This window comes from Papio anubis, chromosome 13, assembly GCF_008728515.1.
Source record: "Papio anubis isolate 15944 chromosome 13, Panubis1.0, whole genome shotgun sequence".
Taxonomy (NCBI): domain Eukaryota; kingdom Metazoa; phylum Chordata; class Mammalia; order Primates; family Cercopithecidae; genus Papio; species Papio anubis.
The window spans coordinates 26,742,998-26,767,643 of NC_044988.1; the positions used below are offsets into that span (position 1 = coordinate 26,742,998).

Genomic DNA, 24,646 nt, shown 5'->3' on the forward strand with positions numbered 1-24,646 from the left:
TTTTTTTTTTTTTTTTTTTTTTTTTTTTTTTTGAGATGGAGTCTGGCTCTGTCGCCTGGGCTGGAGTGCAGTGGCCGGATCTCAGCTCACTGCAAGCTCCGCCTCCCGGGTTTATGCCATTCTCCTGCCTCAGCCTCCCGAGTAGCTGGGACTACAGGCGCCCGCCACCTCGCCCGGCTAGTTTTTTGTATTTTTTAGTAGAGACGGGGTTTCACCGTGTTAGCCAGGATGGTCTCGATCTTCTGACCTCGTGATCCGCCCATCTCGGCCTCCCAAAGTGCTAGGATTACAGGCTTGAGCCACCGCGCCCGGCCCCCCAGGGTATTCTGATGCCACCAAAGTTGGAAAACGACCACTATACATAATGAACGTCTTCTGTGAAGTGGCAGAAATCTCACACAGCATCCTGGGTGGGTCCTTCATTAAGGACAAAAGTGGATGGAGCCCCTCGTGTCTGTCCAAAATAGATCTAAGGGCATGGGTTTCCCACGCGGTGTCACACCCAGCCATTCATGGTATAGAGCGCTCTCCTGCAAGGAGCTACAGCAGGCAGTGAGAGTGGATTGGAATTCGCTGTGCACTCAGACTGTTTTCACAAATGGAACTAACTCTCCCTTGGCCTAACAGCAAAAATTTTCTTTAGAACCTAAACTTTAGAAGTCGAAAGCAGTAATGAGTAAATAATAAGAAAATCTTTACTATTTTTGCATCTAGAGATGGCAAACAGCTAAAAAAAGACACCATAACTCTAGATCTTTAAGAAATGTTACTCTCTTTAAAAGAAAAAATGAAAAAAATCTCAATTCTAGAAAAATAAATACTCCATTGCTAAAATATCTTCTCCAATTTCTCTCCCTCTTCTCTTTAAATGCAAGGGATGTTCATATACAACCTCATCCTGACACCCAAAATCCCCTCCCTAAATATTGCTCTTCTTTTATTAAAAAAGCATCAATTTTTAAAAATTATGGATAGAGGTTTTGTAGTAAAGGAGACCTGAGTCCTAAAATCCCAGTTGATGGAGGCCCTGGTAATGACACTCATCTTCTGAAAGGAGTCTTCCTTTAGTGGGTGGTAGAAACCAAATGATATCAAGAGAGTGGTAACAGGCCTGGGTCAGAGGCAGAAAGAGGGGCTTGGGGAGCATTTGGGGAAACCTAGTTCCTGGTGCCTGGGAGTGATAGCATTTGCCGTGTCTAGCCTTGTGTTTCTTTCTTCTACACTGGTGTTTTTTTCTCCCCAGCTGAAGACTTGAATAAATATTTTGATTTTCTATTATTGCCGACGATTACTGCATCTTCTTATTTAACTTATGTCTTCTTTCCAAGCGAGAGTATCCAGGTTTCGGTTGGATCTATTTTAAGGTGAATTAATTAACCAGCATAATAATACATTCATATGTTTCTGTTTTCAATATTTTTTTTACTCTAGTTACAGAATACATGAACTAGAATCCCTAGTAAACCACGTTGTCTTTTGGATTTGTCTGTTTGTTTGTTTCATTCTACCCTGATAGGGGAATCTGCCCCCAGACTACAGAATCAGCCTGATTGACATCGGCCTGGTGATCGAGTACCTGATGGGCGGGGCTTATCGCTGCAACTACACGCGCAAGCGCTTCCGGACTCTCTACCACAACCTCTTCGGCCCCAAGAGGGTGAGGCTGGCTGCAAATTCGGGGCCCCTCCTGGAAGGACTAGGGTGTATGGGATTTGGGTTCTGGCTTCTTTGTCTCCAGGGGGAATTAAAATCAGAAAATTGCGCTGAGAGTGAGCCTATACAATCAAAGAATAGTAATGAAATTCAAATTAATCTTGTCATTGAGATTATTAAACTCAGCAGTTTTCCAGGTTTTGGGTCTTTATACCTTTAAAAATTGTTGAGAACCTCAAAGAGCTTTTATCTATGGGAATTCTACCTATCAGTGTTTATTTACCATATTAGAAATTTAAATGGAGACTCTAAAAATATTTAATTCATTTTAAGTTAAACATAGGAATCCCTATTATATGTTAACATAAAGAATATGTTTATAAAAAATATATTTTCAAAAACAAAGAATAAATTCATAATAGGAACATTTTTTATCTTTTGCAAATTTCTGTAATGTCCAGCTTAATAGAAGAGGGCTAGATATCTACTTGTGGATTCAGTCTATTGTAGGATGTTCTGGTTAAAGTATATAAAGAAAATCTGACCCCACAAAAATACATGACAAACATAACAAATATATCAAAGGAAGGAGTATTTTAATCCTCTTTACATATAATTGTAGATATCCTTTTTTTGATACTACACCAAAATTTAATAAGTAACCGTTTCTTAAAAATGAGTTGCAAGGTGAAATCTAAAACCATATAAGTGAACTTTTCAAATTCTGTTACATTAAAATCCACTAGTCGAGCCAGCCATGGTCCCAGCTACTAAGGAGGCTGAGGCAGGAGACTTGCTTGAGCCCAGGAGTTCGAGGCTGTAGTATACTATTATAATGCCTGTGAGTAGCCCCTGCCCTGCAACCTGGACAACGTAGTGAGCCTCTGACTCTAAAACAATAAAATAAAATAATAAAAAAGTAAAATCCAGTGGTCTATCTTATACTTTGATGGATCTTGTAACATCATAGACTGGTCATGGAAAATTGTTGGTTTGTGAAGATATGCAGCTCTTTCAAATACTGACACATTTTATTATACAGTTTCATTAGTATCACCTCTATCTCATGGGAAATGTCTTTCAGTCCTGAAAAGCTGTCAAAGTCATGGTGGGGGTGCGGAGAGTAGATATAAGTTTTCCAAAATCCCAATTTTTTTCTTAAAAGTTTGAATTTTGTCATTGGCAACAAATACTATCTATTGTTTTCCTTGAAATAACAGCCTCACTTTGGTCATTCCAAACACATCTGCCAAAGGTCCAAGTCTACACAACCTTAGTCCATCCGCCAGTCAGTCCTTCAAGTAAAAATTATATTCCATGAAAAAAAAAAAGTGGCTATAATACAATCCAAACAATCACGTAAGTGCATTTCCTCAGGACAACCCATGATAGTTGAGTATACAGCAGAACTATTTTAGGAGTATACTTCCCATTTCATCCCACAGAACAGTAAAAAAATGGTTAATCAAGGGTAAGGATTTAATAAAGTTAATTGTTTTTTAGTCCTCAACAAGGTCATTCTTAAGTAAAACGGTTGCATTTGCTTTCTGCAAGTGCATAATACTGGAGTCTAATGACATCTGGTAAAGGTGGGTACCACTGCCTTTGTTCTTGCTAAGGCACCCAACAGCTTTACTCATCATTGCTTTTGTACCATCAGTACAAATGTCAAGATGGTGCCAAACCCAATTACATCCTAGTACTATTACGAAAATAACTTTGACTACACACACTCTCTCAAAATGTTTCAGGGATCCTCATGACCCATGGTCCACATTCTGAGAATTGCTGCTCTAGCTGGTAGTGGGCATATTTTTTTTTTTTTTTTTTTTTTTGAGATGCAGTCTCACCCTGTTGCCCAGACTGGAGTGCAGTGGTGTGATCTCAGCTCACTACAACCTCCACCTCCCAGGTTCAAGCGATTCTCCTACCTCAGCCTCCCAAGTAGCCAGGATTACAGGCACATGCCACTATACTCAGCTAATTTTTGTATTTTTTAGTAGAGACGGGGTTTCGCCATGTTGGCCAGGCTGGTCTTGAACTCCTGACCTCAGGTGACCCGCCTGCTGCCTTGGCCTCCCAAACTGCTGGGATGACAGGAGTGAGCCACTGTGCCGAGTCATGATTTTTATATTTAAAGTTTTTTTCTGATTCTGAAAGCATTTTGTGGAACTAGTAAAGAACTTTGAAAACACCTAAAATTTAACAAAAGGGATTTGTTTGAAAATGAAAAAATATATATAACAGAATTTTTTAAAAAACACCAATAAGGATAAATAAGGAAAAAATGAAATAGATATTAGCCTAGTAGTCATTTTAGAAGCTGAAAGAGAGAGAGAGAAAAAGAGAGAGAGAGAGAGAGAGAGATTCAGTTTGAGCTGTTCTAACGTGAAGAGTCAAATACAATTTGGGGGAACTGTAAGTGCTGTATCCTTACCATTTACTCAAATAACTTTCAAGATGGTGCCCAACCATTCTGAAATATTTAAAAGCTTAAAATTGGTCTTCCTGGTCCCTGAGATGTAATTTTGTATTACCTTCTGTTAAATATAGATCAGGATCTGTGTCCTTCTGAGTTGCCTTTTCTCTCCGACTCAGCCTGTGCCTGTTTTGCACATTCCCAGCATGGCCAATGATGCTTCCTGTGTGCTGACACTTTCCATGCTATTGAGCACCTTTGCCACCATCAGCACAGGCCCTCTGGCCCCACTCGCTCTTGCCCTGATGTGCAGCAGCACAGGGAAACGGCCAGCATAAAGCATCTAAACATATTAATATATTTCTGAATAATATCCCAAGTCTGCAGATAATAGAGGCTTTTCAGAGGTTTGAGAAATACATGATTCGATCTGCTTGATTGAAGATTTCCTTGTTCATTTGTCTTGGTCTGTTCAGGCTGCTACGACAAAATACCATCAGCTGGATGTCTTATAACAACAGAAATTCATTTCTCACAGTTCTGGAGGGTAGGAAGTCCAAGATCTAGGGACCAACAAATTTACTGTCTGGTGAGAACCTGCTTCCTCATTCATAGTGACACCTTCTCACTGTGTCCTCATCCAGTAGAAGGGCGAATGAGCTGCATTGAGCCTCTTTTATAAGGGTACTAATCCCCTTCCTGAGGGCTCTTCTCTCTTGATCTAATCACCTCCCAGAAAGTGTCCCCCCTAATACCATCACCTTTGGAATTAGAATATCAACATATGAATTTGGGGGGTGAAAACATTCAGACCAAAGCACTCGTTCAAATACTAGATGTTATGAAGGTGTCAGCCAAGCAAGATGGGTATAGAAGGTGAAAGAAAAATTGGTTCACAGAAGTCATTATCAACCTGCAGGCTCTATCCTCAGGCAATCTCATTACGCCTGGCCAGTTTCCTCATTTTCTGTAGATTCATTAAAATCACCAAATCCAAAATTCTCTTGGAATTTCTATAAATCAGTTCTTCTTGTGGCGTTTTATTTAGCAAAATAAAATAAATGCTATATGGTACAATAGTGTTCTTATAGTACCTGTTTAAAATATAATAGGACTCTTGGAGGCTGGGTGTGGAGGCTCATGCCTATAATCCCAGTACTTTGGAAGGCTGAGGTGGGAGGATCACTTGAGCCCAAGAGTCTGAGACCAGCCTGGCAACATAGTGAGACCCCATCTCTACAAAACGTTTTTAAAAGGTAGCCAAGCATGGTAACGTGCACCTCTACTCTCAGCTACTTGGGGCACTGAAGTAGGAGAATCACTTGAGCCCAGGAGGTTGAGGCTGCAGTGAGCCATGATTGTGCCTCTGCACTCCAACCCAGGTAACAAAGTGAGACCTTGTCTCAATAAAAACAAAACAAAAAAGATATAATAGGACTCTTCTTACCTTTATGAAAGAAAGATCTAACTGATCTAACTTTGTTCACAACATTTTTTTTAACAGCCCAAAGCCTTGAAACTGCTGGGAATGGAGGTAAGTGTCTGTCCAAATTATTAGTGTCAATGATTTATTCTCTTTGTTACCCATTATATATATGCTATATATATAGTGTATATATATAATAATATATAGTGTATATATAATATATACACTATATGTAATATATATACTATAAATATAGTATATATAATGTGTAATACTATATATACTACATACTATAGTATGTATACATTATATATGTATAATTCTATATATATAATGTGTCATAAGGGTTCCTCACAGCACCTTTGAAAATTCCACCATGAGGTTGTATCCGCAATGCAAACAAAAAAAAAATCCTATTTGAAATACTAACCTGAAAACCAAGGAAGCATGTAAATTCTAGTAATCAAAATCTATTCGAGTGTTTACAAATGGTGACAGGTCCAAAGGCCAGAACTACTTCAGAATTGCATCTAATAAGTATTCAGAAACTTGAGATAAATTATCCATTTGCCATCTTTTGTTCATGTGGTTACGGTCGTGTATGCAAATAAAAATCTAGGCTGTCCTTATCCTTTCAGCAAAAAGGGTAGTGCTCTCCATCATTAGGTACAAACAACATTACCTTTTGAAGAAATAAATGGACAGAAGTGAAAAGAAAGAAAATGGCCCATTAAAAAATAATTTTTTAAATCAGAGTGTAACAACACTGACATGTTCCCTCAGCACTGTGCTTATACATTTATCATCACCTGTTTTAAAGTTGGGCGTGGATGAGCTTGTGAGTTCTTTTAGGACGGAAGCTGGCCTAGTTCATTTCAGTACTGATCCCAGAGCTAGCTGGGAGAAGATATACAATTGCTACTTGCTGAAGTGCACCAATTCATTTCTAACTCAGCCTGTGTGATTTCCCTATAATTACAGGATGATATTCCCTTGAGGCGAGGAAGAAAGACAACCAAGAAACGGGAAGAAGAGGTAGACATTGACTTGGATGATCCTGAGATCAACCACTTCCCCTTCCCTTTCCACGAGCTCATGGTGTGGGCTGTCCTCATGAAGCGGCAGAAGATGGCCCTGTTCTTCTGGCAGCACGGTGAGGAGGCCATGGCCAAGGCCCTGGTGGCCTGTAAGCTCTGCAAAGCCATGGCTCATGAGGCCTCTGAGAACGACATGGTTGATGACATTTCCCAGGAGCTGAATCACAATTCCAGGTGGGTCCGCCCAGCAAAGGGCTGGTCGGGGGAGAGGAGGAAAGGTGGGCTCCCAGTGCTGGAAGGTCTGAGCTACTCAGAACTTTAAGGGAAGTCAGTATCATCCCAGTGATGCACACACAGGATGGACACAAACAATTCCCCTTTATTGTGCACAGTGCCACAGACAGTGTGGTACATATAGAAACATGGAACATTTTATTTCATCCTCTCAACTACCCCATGAGGTAGGTCCCATAGTTACGCACTTCTTTCAGCTAAGAAAAATGGGGCTCAGAGAATTTAAGATCACACATTTGTGGTGGCAAGGCTGGAATGTGAACTGAAGTTTGACACATTTAACAGGACATACTACCTGGTGTAGTGGCTCATGCCTGTAATCCCAGCACTTTGGGAGGTTGAGATGTGTGGATCATTTGAGCCCAGAAGTTTGAGACCAGCCTGGGCAACATAGCAAGACCTCATCTCTAAAAATAATTAAAAATTAGCTGGGTGTGGTGGTGCATGCCTGTAGTCCTAGCTGCTCAGGAGGCTAAGGTGCGAGGATCTCTTGAGCCCAGGGGGTCAAGACTGCAGTGAGCCTTGATCATTCTACTGTACTCCAGCCTGGGAAACAGAGACCCTGTCTCAAAAAAAAAAAAAAAAAAAAAGACATACTGTACTCTATTGATTGATTACTCCACCCCCTACACTCATATGACTGAATCTGAGGGTCTGAGTACAGAGATCATATATTGTTTGACTTATACCCCCAGTTTTATACATGGTATCTGGCACATAGTAGATGCTTAGTGGATGTTGGCTGGATGAATTTACAAACAGACCAGACCCCATATGAAACAACTACATCACACAGTGACCACATTTTCTGGTTGGCCAGGAGGTCCACTTTTATCTTATAAGTCTCCAAGCTGACCTGAAGGACTGTCCACCGATTCTGTCTTTCAGAGACTTCGGCCAGCTGGCTGTGGAGCTCTTGGACCAGTCCTACAAGCAGGACGAACAGCTGGCCATGAAACTGCTGACGTATGAGCTGAAGAACTGGAGCAATGCCACGTGCCTGCAGCTTGCCGTGGCTGCCAAACACCGCGACTTCATCGCGCATACGTGCAGCCAGATGCTGCTCACCGACATGTGGATGGGCCGGCTCCGCATGCGCAAGAACTCAGGCCTCAAGGTCAGCGCGCCCAACAAGGCCCTCCTGGCTATGAGGACCGGCGGGTGGGGTAGAGTTTTCCCAGCCAAAATCTGCCGTGGGATTGGGCATCCTCTTATCTCAGGCGGGTGGTTCTAAATCCTGACTGTGCCTCAGAATCCTGTAGAGTGTTGCTTGGTTTTGTTTTTTCCATATAGAGGCTGGGGCTTCCCCCTGGGTCCTGCTGCATCAGCATCTCTAGAGAGGGTGCCCGGACATTAATATTTTTCGGAGGATCCAAAGGGGATGGCCGTGCACAGGTACTGCCGGGGCTGCCATTTGCATGAGCAAAGCCAGCTGCACCAGGAGTCCCCACTAGGCCACCTGTCACTGCAGAGGGTGCCTGAACCCCTGGCCCTCCATGGCATCGTGTCATAGAGACATTGACTCTTACCAGATGTGCTTGAGACGTCTTTTTAAACTAAAATAAAACTGAGATAGATTTATTTGTAAAGCCATTGCTAGATAATCCTAATCTATTCTTAAGAAAAACAAGTCGCAGACCAGTGTGTATAATCTGAGGCCATTTTTAATGTGTCTATGTATAGTTATGTCTGTACAAACTATCCTACAAAAACCGGGAAGGACACATAGTAAATTGTCAGCAGCGGTTACCTCTGAGGTTGAATGGACTATGAAAGGGATGTTACTGTTTTTAAGGGAAATAGGATGGTGTGTAGCGTTTGCTTTTTTAATGTTCTTTTCAGTGTTTTTCAAGGAAAATATGAAACCGAAAAAGGAAAAGAAAGACAGAAAAAAATGGGAGATGGAAGATTGAAAGGATATGGGGAGTTTTTTGTTTGTTTTAATTTAAGGTATACAACATGATGGTTTTGGGGTTTTTTTTTTGAGATTTTGGGGGGGGGGTTGTTTTTTGTTTGTTTTTGAGACAAGGTCTTGCTCTGTCACCCAGGCTGGAGTGCAGTGGTGTGATATTGGCTCACCGCAACCTCCAACTCCCACGTTCAAGCGATTCTCCTGCCTCAGCCTCCCGAGTAGCTGGGATTACAGGCACAAGCAACCATGCCTAGCTAATTTTTGTATTCTTAGTACAGACGGGATTTCGTCATGTTGGTCAGCCTGGTCTTGAACTCCTGACCTCAAGTGATCCACCTGCCTTGGCCTCCCAAAGTGCTGGGATTACAGGCATGAACCTCTGGCGCCCAGACACAACATGATGTTTTGATATACATTGTGAAATGGTCACTCTAGTCAAGCAAATTAGCATATCCGTCATCTTGCCTCATTACCCTTCCTCGTGTGTGTAAGAGCACCTAAAATCTACTCTCTTAGCAAATTTCCAGTATACAGTACCATATTTCAGCTAGAGTCCTCGTGTTGTACATGACATCTGTATGGTACATACTCATCCTACATATCTGCAACTTTGTACCCTTTGACCTGTATGGCCCCATTTCCCATTTTCTCCCCTCCTCAACCTCACCCCTGCCCCTGACACCTACCGTTTTATGAGACCAGCACCCCTTCTCCATACCACTCTTCCTGTGGGCTCTTGGCCTAGAGTCACAGAGAGGTTCTGTGATGTGGGTCATGGGCACTCCATAGCCACACTGCTAGTGACCGCCAAGTCCGGCCTCAGGAAGGGAGCCAAGCCGGCTCTCAGCTCTGAGGACAGGGTGTCGTGTCCCCTGAAGACTGCCAGCATGCCACCTGAGCCTTCCTAGGACAGCCAGGCACCCAGAATTCAGCGTCATGAATTCACAGCCATTTTCCGTGAACTACTCTGATGTCCCTGTGGGCATTCAAGCAAGGACTGTCCCTGCCTCATTACGTGAGGATCATTTTTACTGACCCTTCAGAGGGGTCTTAGCCCCTCCCTTTGGAGCAGTTTCTTCAAGGAGGTTGATGTTTAGAAGTCTTGTGCCCCAGAATTGTTTTAGGATTGAGAGAAGTGAGAGAGGACTTGGAGAATACAGTCAGACGTCAGTATTATCATGCAGAAACACACTTGTTCATTCTGAAGAATGAGACCGCCCTCTCAGAAGAAAGGCTTCTGTATTTAGTGTATAGATGTATGCGTGATGTTTATACATGAGAGAAATATAGTGCTGGCTTCTCCTGGGGCTTGTGTGTAAGGGGATTCTCTCAGTGCATACGGAGCCCACTGGGGTGTGTGTGTGTGTGTGTGTGTGTTTTCTGCTGTATCGTAGCAAATACCAGGAAGATGCCCTAAAATGAATTAAATGCTTTCCTACATGTATTCTCTCAAGGTCAACTTAGGACAGCATTCTTTTTTTTACGGAGATAATCAGATAACACATAATCCACTCCACTTGACACATTAGCAAAGAAAAAAAATGCCAGTGGACAGATGTATGAATTGATTTCACAGTCAAAATCAAGGACTGTCTAATGGCTAAATGTAAATCTGAATTCTTTCCCACTTTTGCCTTAAATAGAGTCTCTTTTTCCTCTGTTACCCACATGCAAAGTGGGTGTTAATTGGGTAAGACAAATTTGGGCAAAATGCTTTTTTCCTCCAAAAATGAGACTGAGCTGTGCAAAATATTTCCTAGATGGGACGAAATGATCCTCTTAGTATTAATATGTTAATATGTTAGTTATTCAGATGTCCAGGTCCCCCACAGAGCATATAACTGTGTGTGCACATGTACACACACATGCGCACAGTCTTATACCCCACACCTCAGGCTCTCTGATTCTAAACAACCACCCTAATCTTAATCCTTTAAATGTGATTATTATTATTATCATTATTATTACTTTAGGTAATTCTGGGAATTCTACTTCCTCCTTCAATTCTCAGCTTGGAGTTCAAGAACAAAGACGACATGCCCTATATGTCTCAGGCCCAGGAAATCCACCTCCAAGAGAAGGAGGCAGAAGAACCAGAGAAGCCCACGAAAGAAAAAGATGAAGAGGACATGGAGCTTACAGTAAGAAAACATTGCACAGTTATTCTCTGTGGGCAGAATTCCTAATCCACTTGTCCCACCAATATGCTCAAGATTCAGTAACTCCTTAGGTCAGACATCTGTTCCCAGCCTTCCACCAAGTTTAACCATGGAGTGCTTTCATTTCAGTATTGCGACCAGGGTATTGGAAAAGTGTAAATAACACTACCGCAGGGTCCACCCATATGTGAAATCTTGCAGCCAGCTAGTGGTGCAGGACAAACCAGTGAAATTCTAAAGCAAGACACCCTACGTTTTCCAAACAAGCAAAGCTTCTTGAACAACCAGATGAGGTATCTGTCTCAGCACACAAAGAAGGAAAGGGAATCCATGATTTGGGAGCAGCCGGCTTCACTGAGCTGGTACTGTTCTGCGGATCAGAAGCTAAGCCTGTATCTGTCTTCAGGGTCAGGCTCACAATTACAGCACTAATTGAATTTTGAGGTTTGTATGCAAAGCTTTTATTAGCTCTTCCTGGTATAATTATAGAGCATAGAGGCTTTGTTCTGCAGAGGGAAGGGGGCAGCTGGACATGGGACAGCTTCTTGCAACCCCCGCCTGAGCAGCGTGACTGCCACTGGCTCATATGCAGGGGCTAAAAATATCACATGCTGTTAAAGGGACAAACAAGGCTTCATAGCTTGGAAGTCATCAAGCAACAGCCCCATAAGGACTTTCTCAATTTGCCTTACCCTCCCTCACCACCCCCGCCAATGACCGTTGCTGTAGTGACCCAGAAGAAGCTATAAGGGGTGAAATCAAAAATTAGTTTTGCTCAGGTGACAAAAGGCCTTTGCACTATTATCCTAGTAGGACAGCAGTGCGAATTGTTTCTCCTGCAGGTAAACAATATTTCCTTCCAGTAGGCTTTTCCTAAAGATCTATTTGCAGACACAATCCCTGACTTACTGAATGAAAGGCCAACTTTTGTTTCAGTTTGAGGATTTGTATAAAAATCTGTGGAGAAGTTGGCTCAGCTCTGTAACAGATGACTGTCTTCCCTAACATTCTCACCATAATTTTGTCCTCCGAATAGAATATAATAGCTTGATCATTAGAAGAAAACTGGCAATAGTAATACTGAATCTTTATTGAATATTTCAGCTGAACGTGTGCTCTGGAACCAGAATCCTGCCCTGTCACCTACTTGCTGTGTGACCTTGGGCACAATTTTATAATCTCAAACACGGCAACAATAATGTTGTCTAACTCACAAGTAGTTGTCTAGTGTAAAAAGTGTGCCTGCAAACTACTTATATTGGAGACTGGCACACTATAAACCAATATTGTTTTAACAGTGCTAAGTGCTTTACACATACTTACTAATGGAATCCTCACGAAAGTCCCACAAGATAGGCACTATTATTGGCCCCATTTTATTTATTTATTTATTTATTTATTTATTTATATTATTTATTTTTAGAGACAGGGTCTCACTCTGTCACCAGGCTGGAGCAAAATGGTGCGATTATAGCTCACTGTAACCTCAAATTTCTGGGCTCAAGGGATCCTCCCACCTCAGCCTCCCAAGTAGCTGGGAATGCAGGTGCACACCACAACACCTGGCCTTTTTTTTTTTTTTTTTTTTTTAAGAGATTGCCCAGGCTGATCTTGAACTCCTGGTTTCAAGCAGTCCTCTAGTCTTGGTCTCCCATAGTGCTGGGATTACAGGCATGAGCCACCACGTCCAGCCCTAATTCCTATTTTACAAATGAGGAAACTGACACTCATAGAGGTTAAATTGCTCAAGGATACCCAGCCAGTTCATGGCAAAGCTAAGATTAGAATCCGGGCATATAGACTCCATCAACCACACTTTTAGACGGTAGGTTAAGGGCGAGAGAGAATGTCTCTCTAGTCTCAAGCGTGGCTGCTCAGCCTATTTGGTCCACCATGTAGAAGAATCCAAAAGTGATGAATGAGCCTCCAAAGTCAAGTGTGGCACAGTCCTGACATCAGTACACATCCTAGGAAGACAACCAGAAACTGAATCAGCATTCTCTCTGATTGGGTCTCAAGGAAGAAAGCAAAGGGAGGTAGTTTCCCCTGCTCAGCATAGAGCTTTGAGAATCTGATCCTTCAAGAAGCCACCATAAGAGATGCATCTCTAGACTAAGAGCAAAGTTTAGTAACAAGAGAATAGACCCTTGCCTTGTTTACTAAGAGCCCAGTAGAAGGCTCTGTAAGAGCATTGCTGCCCGAGCTTCTTCTCCACAGGCAGAAACAGCAGGGAGAAGGAAAGAAGGAAAGGACACGTGGCCTGGCAAACTCAGGGCTGGACAGCAGTTGTCTGTAAAGTGGACCCCTCCCTTGACTTTGATGGCAAATTCTGTCACTGCTCGGGCACTGGTCAGTGGACAGAACCTGGAGAGAACTGCAGAGTGCAGCTCATTGGCACCTCCCCTCCTTTTATGGGATTGATATTTGAGCTTCTGTGTTAAACCAGTATATCCTCTCTTGGAATGGGACATTTTCCTTTGGCCCTTCCAAAATGATACACAGAAATATCAACCTCAATTCACTCCCTTTTTGTAGCTTTTAGTAGTTTAGTTCACCTCAAAAGAACTTTCTCAGCCTTGACATCTGTGTCTAGCCAGCATAGATTCTCAAATCATGCTGTGCAGTTGTGTCTATATTTGACCCTGTTAGATTCTGCTTTAAGGAATGTCAAAGGAAATGTCTGAATACAGAGAAAAGACACAAACAAAATCAAAAGTTAAGCTGCTTAGGCTGGAATTAATGAAATGTCAAAAATGCTTTACTTAAATCCATGAAAGACAAGCCTTTTACAAAGGCTTCATGCTGGAATATATCTGAACAATAAAGGCAAAACAGGTTTTTGTTTTTGTTTTGAATGCAGTGCTGGATAAATGTCTCCACTTTCCCTAATAAAGTCCCCACAAGTCCACAGACCCAGGGCATGTCTATAGCTCTGTTGGGAAAGTCACCATCCCCAGAAGTTACCCCAAAATGCCACTCTCCAAGATGCCTAAAAACCTTCCAGCTGTCTTTACTTTCATCTCATTGTGTCCCCAAATAGCATTAGATTCTCAAGCATATAAATAAGCAGAACAGAAGCATGATAATTATGTTACATAAATTATAGGCAGTCAAATGTCATGTAACCTCAGAGTTTCTTGAGGTCAATGATCAATATTTATAGAACTCTATCACAGTCTAGTGTGTCATGTCCATCAGAAAGATTTACTCCACTCACTGATGAAAATAAACACTTTAATAAGTCGTAGTATGGAATCTAACTTCTTCATTAACTCAAGGGACTTTTGCAGCCAGAGTCCACAAAGGAATGGAAGTTACCTTCTCCAGAAATCCTATTGGTTACAGGTCAATCATTTGTGATTATTACATAGTTGAATAAAGTGGATATTTGAGGTAATGAACCAAGTAGTGGAAACTAATATTTTGTATACTTTGGGTAAAGTGGCTTTAAGCCAGAATTATCTAGGTTTGTCTCTATTCTCAATTTCAAAACTCATGCATTGTTTCTATAATGAGCTGTCTCAGCTTTGAGCTCATTTCCCAGTACTCTGTCTTGCCCCAAATCCTTGTTAGTCCTGAGCAGTTATAAAGTTTTACCCTGTCCTCACGTTATAAAAATCTCCAAACTTCGTGAAACTAGCTTTGTGTTAGAACAGTACTGAAGAATTAAAGCCAAGAAAGTATGCTGTTATAGATTCTAATAACACTTTTTTTTCTAGTGAGTGATCTCAACTAGATCATTTTAGTGAAGAGTGTGTAAGAAGGTCTCAGTTCACTTTAAAGCCTAGCTAGTGTTTACTGAGCACTTATTAAGTGCCAGATGCTACCTGACTTGTAGGCCAACCCTATAGTGGGTACTTTATTACCCTCATTTTACAGTTAAAGAAACTAAGTCTCAGAGTGGTTAAAAATATTTCCCGTGGTGCCACCGATTTGAAGTGTCTGAGTTAGGACTCAGTCTCCCATCTGAGTTACCCAGGGCCTGGAACTCTTCCTCAGTTAAATTATTATAGTTGTTGTCACTGCTACTGTTGTCATGAATGAGAAGGAAATGATTCTATTCTCAAGGAAGTTTCCAGCATCTTGGAGATGAGGACCTCTCAAGGTCAGGCCTGACTGGAATCCTTCTCCTAGTCTCACGTAGCTGCAGAGGCAGGCAGTGTTCACAGGAACCACCATAAAACTAGTACCAGCAGTAATTCAGGATTTACAGTGTTTGAAATCAGGGAGCCAAGACACATGCCTAAGGGTCAGGGAGATGTCCCTAATTGTATTAGACCCGTTTTCACATGGCCATAAAGATACCGCCTGAGACTAGGTAACTTATAAACAAAAGAGGCTTCATTGACTGACAGTTCTGCATGGCTGAAGAGACCTTGGGAAACTTACAATCATGGTGGAAGGCAAAGGGAAAGGAAAGTGTGTCTTACATGGTGGCAGAAGAGAGAAAGAGGAAATGCCACACTTTAAACCATCAGCTCTCATGAGAACTCACTATCACCAGAACAGCATGGGGGAAACTGCCCCCATGATCCAATCACCTCCCACCAGGTCCCTCCCTTGACACGTGGAGATTACAATTCAAGATGAGATTTGGGTGGAGACACAGAGCCAAACCATATCACTAACCTAACTAAGTTCCAGGCACTGCAGATCATTTACCTCTTGAGTATTCACAACCTTTGGATAAATTAGGTATGCTGGTTCAATTTACCTTTGACTTAAGGGTCATTAGCATTTGAAGAGACAGAATTTGAATCCAGATCTAGCCTGTTTCATGATATATATAGAGAGAGAGCAGGTGGGGAGGAAGAATAGATTCTTGAAGTCTGGCCTTCCCAGGCTACACTCTTGCTTCCTTTCTGTACTCTGGGTATCATCTATTACCCACATCTTCTAGAAGACCCAAGGTGGAAGAGAAGAGAATGGTCAAGAAATATACCCAAGGCCTTCCATCTCAGGCAAAGGGTATTCACAGATGATACGTGTAGTGCAAATGCACTCACAGGAAAGGTACAACCTCTAAATCTCTGGGGCCTTGGGTTCTTAGGTTCTATGGGCATCCTTTCCTCATCTGTAAAATGAGCACATTGAATTACATGCTCTCCAGAGACCTGCCATGATAGTATCGATTCTCTTCCGCCATAGGCAATGTTGGGACGAAACAACGGGGAGTCCTCCAGGAAGAAGGATGAAGAGGAAGTTCAGAGCAGGCACCGGTTAATCCCCCTCGGCAGAAAAATCTATGAATTCTACAATGCACCCATCGTGAAGTTCTGGTTCTACACGGTAAGCACATTTCCTTTTCTCCTGCCTAGTGGATGGCCACAAGGAGCCAATGTCCATTTCTCATGCACCTGTGTGGTTTTCTCTGCAAGTCGTAAGTGCCACACACAGGAGTGAAAGTTCTGTGACCTTGCTTTTTCAATAGCTTTGCAAGATTTGTGGCATTTTGTTAGGCAGCTTTCACAGGCCACATTTTGCCTCCTCTCAGAAAATAGAGGAAATGGTGGAGGTGAGAACTAACAAACAGAAATAGAGGTGAGATGAGTATGAGTCTTGTCTAACAGGAAAGTAGATACACTTTTCTGAAATACTTGATGTTTTGAATGGATGAGGGCTAGATCACAGTTGCTCATTTTAGATGCCAGTCCTGGATTTGGGGCTACTTTTGGCAGGTAAGGAGTGAGGAGAGTGTGGAAGTAACACCACTAAAGAAGGCAGTGTGTGTGCGTGTGTGTGTGTAACTACTCCCAATCTGCTAGTGTCATCAAACAACCTTTCTTGTTCCAACACAATTAACAATATGCAAACAGCAGCAGCAAAAACTACTCAAAGGAAACCTACAATCATGGCTAATATTGCTTAGTATACAGATCATGTAAACATTTTCTGCCTACAAAAGAGTGGATTGTCCTTGAAATGACCTTCTGATATGGTAGAAATGGTTCAATTATTGGTTCTCCACGTCTACTGTTCAGTGATTATTTTTTAAGGTGAGCTTTTGGCCCAGGTCATCTCTGATTCTTTCCAGCCACAGTGGAACTGTACCAAATGAAGGATAGTGCATCTGTATTTTTAGCCCTTGCCACAACCAGCTGCATAGCAGTCATTTGAGTCAGCAACAGGATAATCTGAATCTGAGGCCAAAATGACTCAAATGACCAGATGAGGTGCTTTTCATGTGGTCCTGTGTGCTAACACTTCACATTGACTTTAAAGTTGGGTTTCTCTACTTCAGTGCTATTAACATTTAGGGCAGGATAATTCTTCATTGTGGGGGGCTGCCCTCAACAGGTAGCATGTTTTACAGCATGTCTGGCCTCTACTCAGTGGCAACTCTTCATCCCCCAAGTATGACAAGCAAAATGTCTCCAGACATTGCTAAATGTCCCCTTGTGGGATAAAATTGCCACCATTCGGAAACTACCACTTTGAGGTGTGGTCTTGAGAGAGGATAGGATATTATCAAAATATAAATATTAGATGTTTTCAGTGAAGTAAAAATTCAAATTTATCAATGGTAGGAAAAGAGAAAAATTATCTCCCCCCAAAAATAACTGAGGCATGCAAAAATCATTTCTATTCATATATTTTATACAGCTCTATATTATTTTTAACCTTGCAGAAAACAGCTTAGTGGTGACAAGCATGGACTTTGGAATCAGACAGCCTGGGTGGGAATCCCATCTGCACCTCTTACCATGTGCCCTCAAAGAACTTAATTTCCCATTCTGTCCACAGTTTTCTTAAGATGCCAATAATAGTAGTTCTGATTTTATAGGATTTAATGAAGATTAAATGTGTTAAAACATATAAAGCACTTAGAACAGTTCCTTGACATGTAAGTACAACGTAACTGTGACTATTGTTTCTTCTAGGCTATTCACATTGCATAGCAATAGATAATGTTGTGTTGTGTTCATCCATCCACTCAACAAAAATATTATCTTTTATTGAGCACCTACTATGTTTGAGGCAATGTTCTAGGTACTATTTAAGTACTCTCTGTAATCCTAACAACCATTTTATCAAGATAATATTTGTTTATTTAGGAGAGACAGGGTCTTACTCTGTCACCCAGACTGGAGTGCAGTGGTAAGATCTTGGCTCACTGCAACCTCCACCTCCTGGGTTCCAGTGATTCTCATGTCTCAGCCTCCCAAGTAGCTGGGATTACAGGTGTGTACCACCACACCCAGCTAATTTTTGTATTTTTAATAGGGATGGGGTTTTGCCATGTTGGTCAGGCTGGTCTCGAACTATGGGCCTGCGTCAGCCTCCCAAAGTGCTGGGATTATAGGCGATAGCCACTGCACCCAGCCTAAGATAATATTTTTGAAGCTATTTTACACCCAGGTCTGTCCTTCCTTTAATATTATGATACCCCAACTGTTAGCTTAGAACAGCGCTTGGCAAACTACAGCTCTCGGGCCAAATTCAACCCATGGCCTATGACTGTGGCCTGCAAACTAAGAATGGTTTTTACATTTTTAAAGGGCCAAAATAAAATTTGAAAAGGAATACTTGGGAATACTTGAGACATATATTCAAATTGTAGTGTCCATAAATAATTGGAGCACAGGCAGACTCTTAATTTCTGTTAAAGGAATTTAATTGAGCAATGAACAATTCGTGAATGGGACAGCCTTCCAAGCCAGAGGAGGCTCAGAGACTCCAGCAGGGCCACGTGGTGGAAGAATTATGGACAGAAAAAGGGAAGTGGCATACAGAAAACGGAAGTGACGTACACAAACAGCTGGACTGGTTACAGCTCAGCATTTGCCTTATTTGAACACATTTTGAGCAGTTGGCTACATTTGATTGACTGAAATTCAGTGATTGGTCTTGTTACACCTTCATTTGTTATAGTTCACAATGTACAGAGAAAACTTTAGGCCGAACTTAAAATATGTAAGGAGGCAGCTTTAGGCTAACCCTCATTTAACATTACCAGTAGGCTGCCTGCTTTTGTGCTACCACATCGAGTTAATGAGTGGTGAGAGACAGAGAGAGACTATCAGGTCTACAAAGCCTTAAAAGTTGTTAACCAGTTGGCCATTTGCAGAAAAAGTTTACAGACTGCTGAGAGCAGAAATCAGTAGACGTAATAGTATCAACATTTCTAAAACTTCCATGATGACAAGGGCGTTTTGTTAGAAATGCAAATTTCTAGCCCCATTATAGACCCATGGAATCAAATCTTCATGAAGGAGCCTAAGAGGCTGTGTTAGTTTAACTAGCTTCCCAGGCGAAACTTGTGATTAGAGATGCTTGAGACACGCTGCTTTGCTTATGTCATTGGCAGCTTGTTGGGAGGCTGCCTCTTTGGGGGGGTGGGGCCTGTGTGTCCAGCACTCTTCTGCATGGCTGAGTTGGCCTCAGTAAACCCATCAGACTGGATCCCCCAGATCCGTTCAGTTGTGTTTTCATGATTCTCCAAAATTCATCTTCACGTATTGACAAAGCCCAGGCCTCGAGGAAGTGATCGGAAATGAGGTATGCCAGTCTTTTGAATCACCAGACATGCCTAACAATACAATTCAGTTTCAGATTGAAGGTCCCATGTACTTTACTTTGGGATGTGTTTTTCTCTGTAAGAGTATTTCTCACCAGATTTCCAAAAATGGTGTGTCCTACTCTCCCAAGTTTCTGAAAGGTAGGACACACCTCATTTCCATGTAACCTCACTTCTGCATTGTAGCAAGTTTCTCTAGGAGTAGGTTGGGTCCTCTTCTGGTCCGAGAAGAAAGCAGGCAGGGGTCCAGCTGGCTCCTCGACCCTGCTTGTGTTGAGAGCCTATTTCAGGTATCCGGCTGGAGAGGATTCAAATTCAAGGTGTGAAGTGGCTGTAGGTCAGAGGACACAGTGCATACTCTGAGTTTCTCTAGCAGTGACCAACTCTACCCTCTACGAGACCATGTGCCCTTCTGCTCTCCAGAGGTAGTAGAAAAAGGCCCAGGTAGAAGTGAGGAAGATCAAAGCCCCACCAGGGATCCATAGCAAGCTGCGGCAGGCTTTGGTGCTTGTGTTTGACAGTTTAAGAAGCATGAATCTTAGTTAATGGAAAATGCATAGAAAGATTATATGTTAATAACATACAAATTCTTAGAGTTCTCCCACTGACTGACTTAAATAAGACTCATAGGTTCAAAAGCTTGGACATTCTACATGCAGATTGTTAAAGCTTACAGAATATATATATATACACACATACAATTAAAGCATGTCATGTCAAGATAATCTACAGCAAGGCTGCATGAATGTTGGTGAGTTCTGTGATAGGCTGCTTCCAAGACAGCAGCCAGTCCTCTGTTGTGCCATCTAAACATAAGACCCTATTTTCAGAAGTCTGTATTTTGAGAGTTGTACCAAAATATTATATTATAGCTTGACTATGGAAAAAGTTCGTTATAGAGTAACTGTGATGTAAAAACCAGGCAGGGGCTAAAAATGATGAATGTGGAGGAAGCATAACCAATAATGAGGGCAATTTTAAAAAGAAAAAAAAAGGGGAGAGGTGTGAATAGTTAATTAATTGGGGATCAAAGGGAAGTAAGGACTAAGGGAAGAGGAAACAAAAAGAATTCTTGAAAAAAAGAGGTGGATATTAGCCAGCATTTATTGGGTCTCTACAGTGTGTTGGGAGAAACAGACAGACAGACAGATAGATATCTAGATCCCTAGTCATTACAAAGGCCCTATAAGGAAAGTGGAAGTGATCCCATGTTACAGAATGGAGGCCCAGGAAGGTTAACCTTACAAAAGATGATACATCTAGGAAGTATGTGAGCTGGAATTTAAATGATTTAAATACAAGCATCACTGATACCTATGCCTACCTTCCTTCCACTAAACACATTAGACTTGTATTCAGAGGACAGATGTAGGTTCAAGGAGTTACTTACGTACTAAAATGCAGAGGTTCTGGAAGAATGTGCATGTCACTGGGCCTACATATGAAAAGAGAAGATAATGCTTTGGAATGTTTTGCAATGATTTGGGCAAAATGATAAAACCAGGGCAGTTAACAATATTCATTTCCCCTATAAGTGATGGAATTTGACCCAACTAAGAGAAGGAAGCAAGGAGAGAGAAGGATTTTAAGTCAGAAGGAAGCTGAGAGTATATTTTAGAGTTCTAACCACTGAAGTCCTTTTTTTGTTTTTTGCAGTCTGTACTCACAGGACTACAGAATTAATGCCAGTGTATTATAATGGTAAACGGAAACCATATGAACCAAGTTCCATTTTGAACTGATTTTTAAACAGCGTCCTACACAATTTTAAGTAAACTCTTTCATGAGAAGTTTTCATGATTTGCCAATGTTCCTGAAGATGGGGAGGGGTAGGAACCTAGTCATAGGTTGAAATGATAGGCCCTGGGGGGTGGGGGGATGCCAGCACAAACCATGCAGGTAGAGAGTGAGCCCAGATGTCCAGCTCTCATAAGTGATCTTATTTAACTCCGACCTACTTCACCCTTTAAGTGATGAACTTGAGGTCAGGAGTTCAAGACCAGCCTGGCCAACATGGTGAAACCCCCGTCTCTACTAAAAATACAAAAATTAGCCAGACACGGTGGCAGGTGCCTGTAATCCCAGCTACTCGGGGGGCTGAGGCACAAGAATCGCTTGAACCCACGAAGAGGAGATTTGCAGAGAGCCAGGATCACAGCACTGCACTCCAACCTGGGCAATAGAGTGAGACTCAGTCTCCAAAAAAAAAAAAAGAATCCATTCATTCACCCGGGCATGGTGGCTCAAGCCTGTAATCCCAGCATTTTGGGAGGCCAAGCTGGGGGGATCTCTTGAGCCCAGGAGTTTGAGATCAGTCTGGCCAACAAAGTGAGATGCTGTCTCTACTAAAAATACAAAAACTTAGCTGGCTGTGGTGGCACGTGCCTATTGTCCCAGCTACCCAGGAGGCTGAAGTAGGAAAATCACCTGAGCCCAGGAAGTCAATGCTTCAAGAAGCCGAGATCACAATGCCACTGCACTCCAGCCTGGGCGGCGGGAGTGAGACTCTGTCTCAAAACATAAGAGAATCCTTCTATTAGAAAAGGAAAGGGGAAGGTAGAGAGGGAGGGAGGAAGTTTTCTTAGTAGAGAAAGCAGCATATCCCCCAGAGAGGCTGCAGCTTCCTCCACCTTCTAAGCTGCCTTCCCAGCTCCAAAGTCGCGCAGTACCTCCAGACCCCTCAAGGCCTCAATCCTTTCACCCACAATGTGTCTATTCTTTGGTACAACCACTCTGAAGAGTGCAGCAGATTTTAATAAACTCCCTCTTGGTTCCTGCTCACGGCCCCTGAGGTCCCTAAGGCCAGTGAGTACCTCACTCAACTTGCAGCATTGCCTAAGGAAGGCCTAGCTAGTCTGCCATTTCCCTTAAGGTGAGTCTTTGCTCAAGGCTCCTCAGCCCCTTATGCAAGAGCCTCACCAGTTTCTCTGCACTTCACTCACCTTGACACAACTGAATCTTCCAAGAACAGTCACCAAACCCTGGGGAGTGCTTCCCAGACATCCAGCAATTCAGCCAGTCACATCAGGATTCAACCCCAAAGAGCCAGAGCCTCTTGGGGATTAAACCCCACGCCCGTCCACAAAAGGCCACACAGACCCTTTCCTTTCTATAAATTGTGTTGTCTTTTCTTGTGTTATTTCAATGAAGCCGACACCAAGGAGGAATATTTTAACTTGGGTAGGGCAGGAAAGTGGTGAAATGAAAACACGTGAAGCCCTCCCAGGGCACTGACAAACCAAACTCTTTAAGCCTGGGCTAATTTTATGTTGGGTTGACCAGTTTACAGGTGTTACATGCGTCTTCCTTTTCTTCTCACAGACACATATTCTGCCTGGCATTCATGAAGCAAAAATCCACTGTGCTGCCCTAGTTTAAGAACCTAAGGTCCACGCCTGAGCAAGAGCAGCCACTGACAGCCAAGGTTCCCTTTTTAGCCAAGAAAACACACACACAGAAATGGGTAACTGCAAGACGAAATGATGCATCATGACACATAGATTTAAGCAAAGCACCAGAGCCCCCAGAGACACATGTACGGGTCAAAAGGAAGATTGCATATTATAATCTTTCAAGTATTACTGTCTTTTCTAATTCTTTCGGTAGTTTAGCACCTTGAGTTCATTTTGTCATAAATTCTGTGTCCTGCTTGCTGACCTTGTTCTGTGCTGCTGTGCAGTGGCCGTGGCTGACGCTGAGGCTCCTGGGCCTGAACAGCCAGACCACTGTATTGTATTTCCTTACAGCTGGCGTATATCGGATACCTGATGCTCTTCAACTATATCGTGTTAGTGAAGATGGAACGCTGGCCGTCCACCCAGGAATGGATCGTCATCTCCTATATTTTCACCCTGGGAATAGAAAAGATGAGAGAGGTAACAGCTTTTATAAACTAAAACATAAGAGAAAGACAGTGGTGAAGTTCTATCTGTGGACGGAGGGGACAGGAAGATGCCTGGGATGCAAATGAAGCCGGAAACTGTTTTCTCTAACGCTACCACAGCTGCTGCTTAGCTCTGACAAACCTGGGAAGGCTCACAGTGTGGTGCTGATAGGGGTATAACTCCCTGAGTGCTTAGGATTTGGTCTATTCTCTGCTAACATAGCTTTTGTCCCAAGAAGGCCTCCAGTTGTTTTTGATGCCGTTTACATGTCTTTCCTCATCCCTATAAACATGACTTTCTAGATTTTGCCACTTTTAACTCCCATTTCACCCCCTTATTCTGGGTGTCTTCGGACACAGCCTGCCAATACCTGTGACTCTCCAGATGTGTTTCGGCTGTTCTAGGAGGAACTCTGCTTTCACTCATTCATTGGATTTATTCTCTGGTTTATTTCTTCTCAACATTCTGCTCGCACCTGCTGGACACCAAGCACTCTGCCAGCGGTAGGGACCACCAAGGCGGACTGAACGCAGGTCCTTCAGGTTGGGGGTGCAGCGTCCCCTCTTTTCTCCCCCAACTTCTATGGCCTAAAAGGAGCCCTCAAAATGCCACCCCTAAGTGGTTTATTTGAAATCAGAGCCAACCTCAGGGACCCATCAGATTCAGAGCTGCTAAAAAGAATGTGATCAAGCAAAAGTCCACAAGAGGGCTCTGCAGCCCCGCTCAATGTTCACCCCGAGCTCCTATTTCATCAGGGAAAGCCATTAGGGAAGAAAGGTTTAGGAGGTAGTGCTGATTTCTCTTTCCTGAAATGACAGTAAGCAGGACAGGCCCTTTCTGGAGGAAATGCTCCCATTCAAGTCCACTGAGTCTTTAAGAGCTCAGGAACAACCCTAATTGCTGTACTACAGCGGGTGGGAAAACATACTGGGCACCATAGGAAAAACGGACTCCTGCAAATCCACAACTTCACTCTTGCCTTCATTACAAAGACAGGTTAAAAGGCAAGCGTTTCAGCTCTAGAATGTTCTCTTCCGGAGAAAAGATGCAGTATCTCTTAGATGCAGTTGTATTGGGATCAAATGTCTTATCTCTTAAGCCCTTCTCTTGAGTTTTTAAACTATTTGGGGGATATTTTAACTCCGACTACCCTCTCCCCATCCTGAGAACCTGGGAGTGGGTCTGCTAGTCCCATTTTACAAGCGCCTGGACTGAGAAAAAAAAAAAAAAAAAAGGAACGCTTTGCCTTGTTCCAGCTAGTCGTCTACACTTCGGTCTTCCCATTCATGGTGCCTTTTCTTCTTGACCAATGTTGTGGATTTCCCATTTGTAAACTGAAAAACA

The 24,646-nt window shown here is 42.5% G+C and overlaps 1 protein-coding gene across 27 annotated transcripts in view; it reads left to right on the top strand.

Moving 5' to 3' along the window:
* TRPM3 (transient receptor potential cation channel subfamily M member 3) overlaps positions 1-24,646 on the top strand; it is a 929,658-nt gene that overhangs the window by 836,236 nt on the left and 68,776 nt on the right. For 11 of the 27 annotated variants that reach the window (XM_021927842.2, XM_009188929.4, XM_031654817.1 and 8 more), the window contains 8 exons: positions 1,329-1,364; positions 1,517-1,657; positions 5,577-5,606; positions 6,480-6,769; positions 7,718-7,946; positions 10,715-10,882; positions 16,049-16,189; positions 23,165-23,293. In XM_021927842.2, coding sequence (XP_021783534.1) covers positions 1,329-1,364; positions 1,517-1,657; positions 5,577-5,606; positions 6,480-6,769; positions 7,718-7,946; positions 10,715-10,882; positions 16,049-16,189; positions 23,165-23,293 — 1,164 coding nt within the window. The remainder of the gene's footprint in view (positions 1-1,328; positions 1,365-1,516; positions 1,658-5,576; positions 5,607-6,479; positions 6,770-7,717; positions 7,947-10,714; positions 10,883-16,048; positions 16,190-23,164; positions 23,294-24,646) is intronic. The other 16 variants (XM_021927845.2, XM_021927848.2, XM_021927851.2 and 13 more) reach the window with 3 other exon arrangements.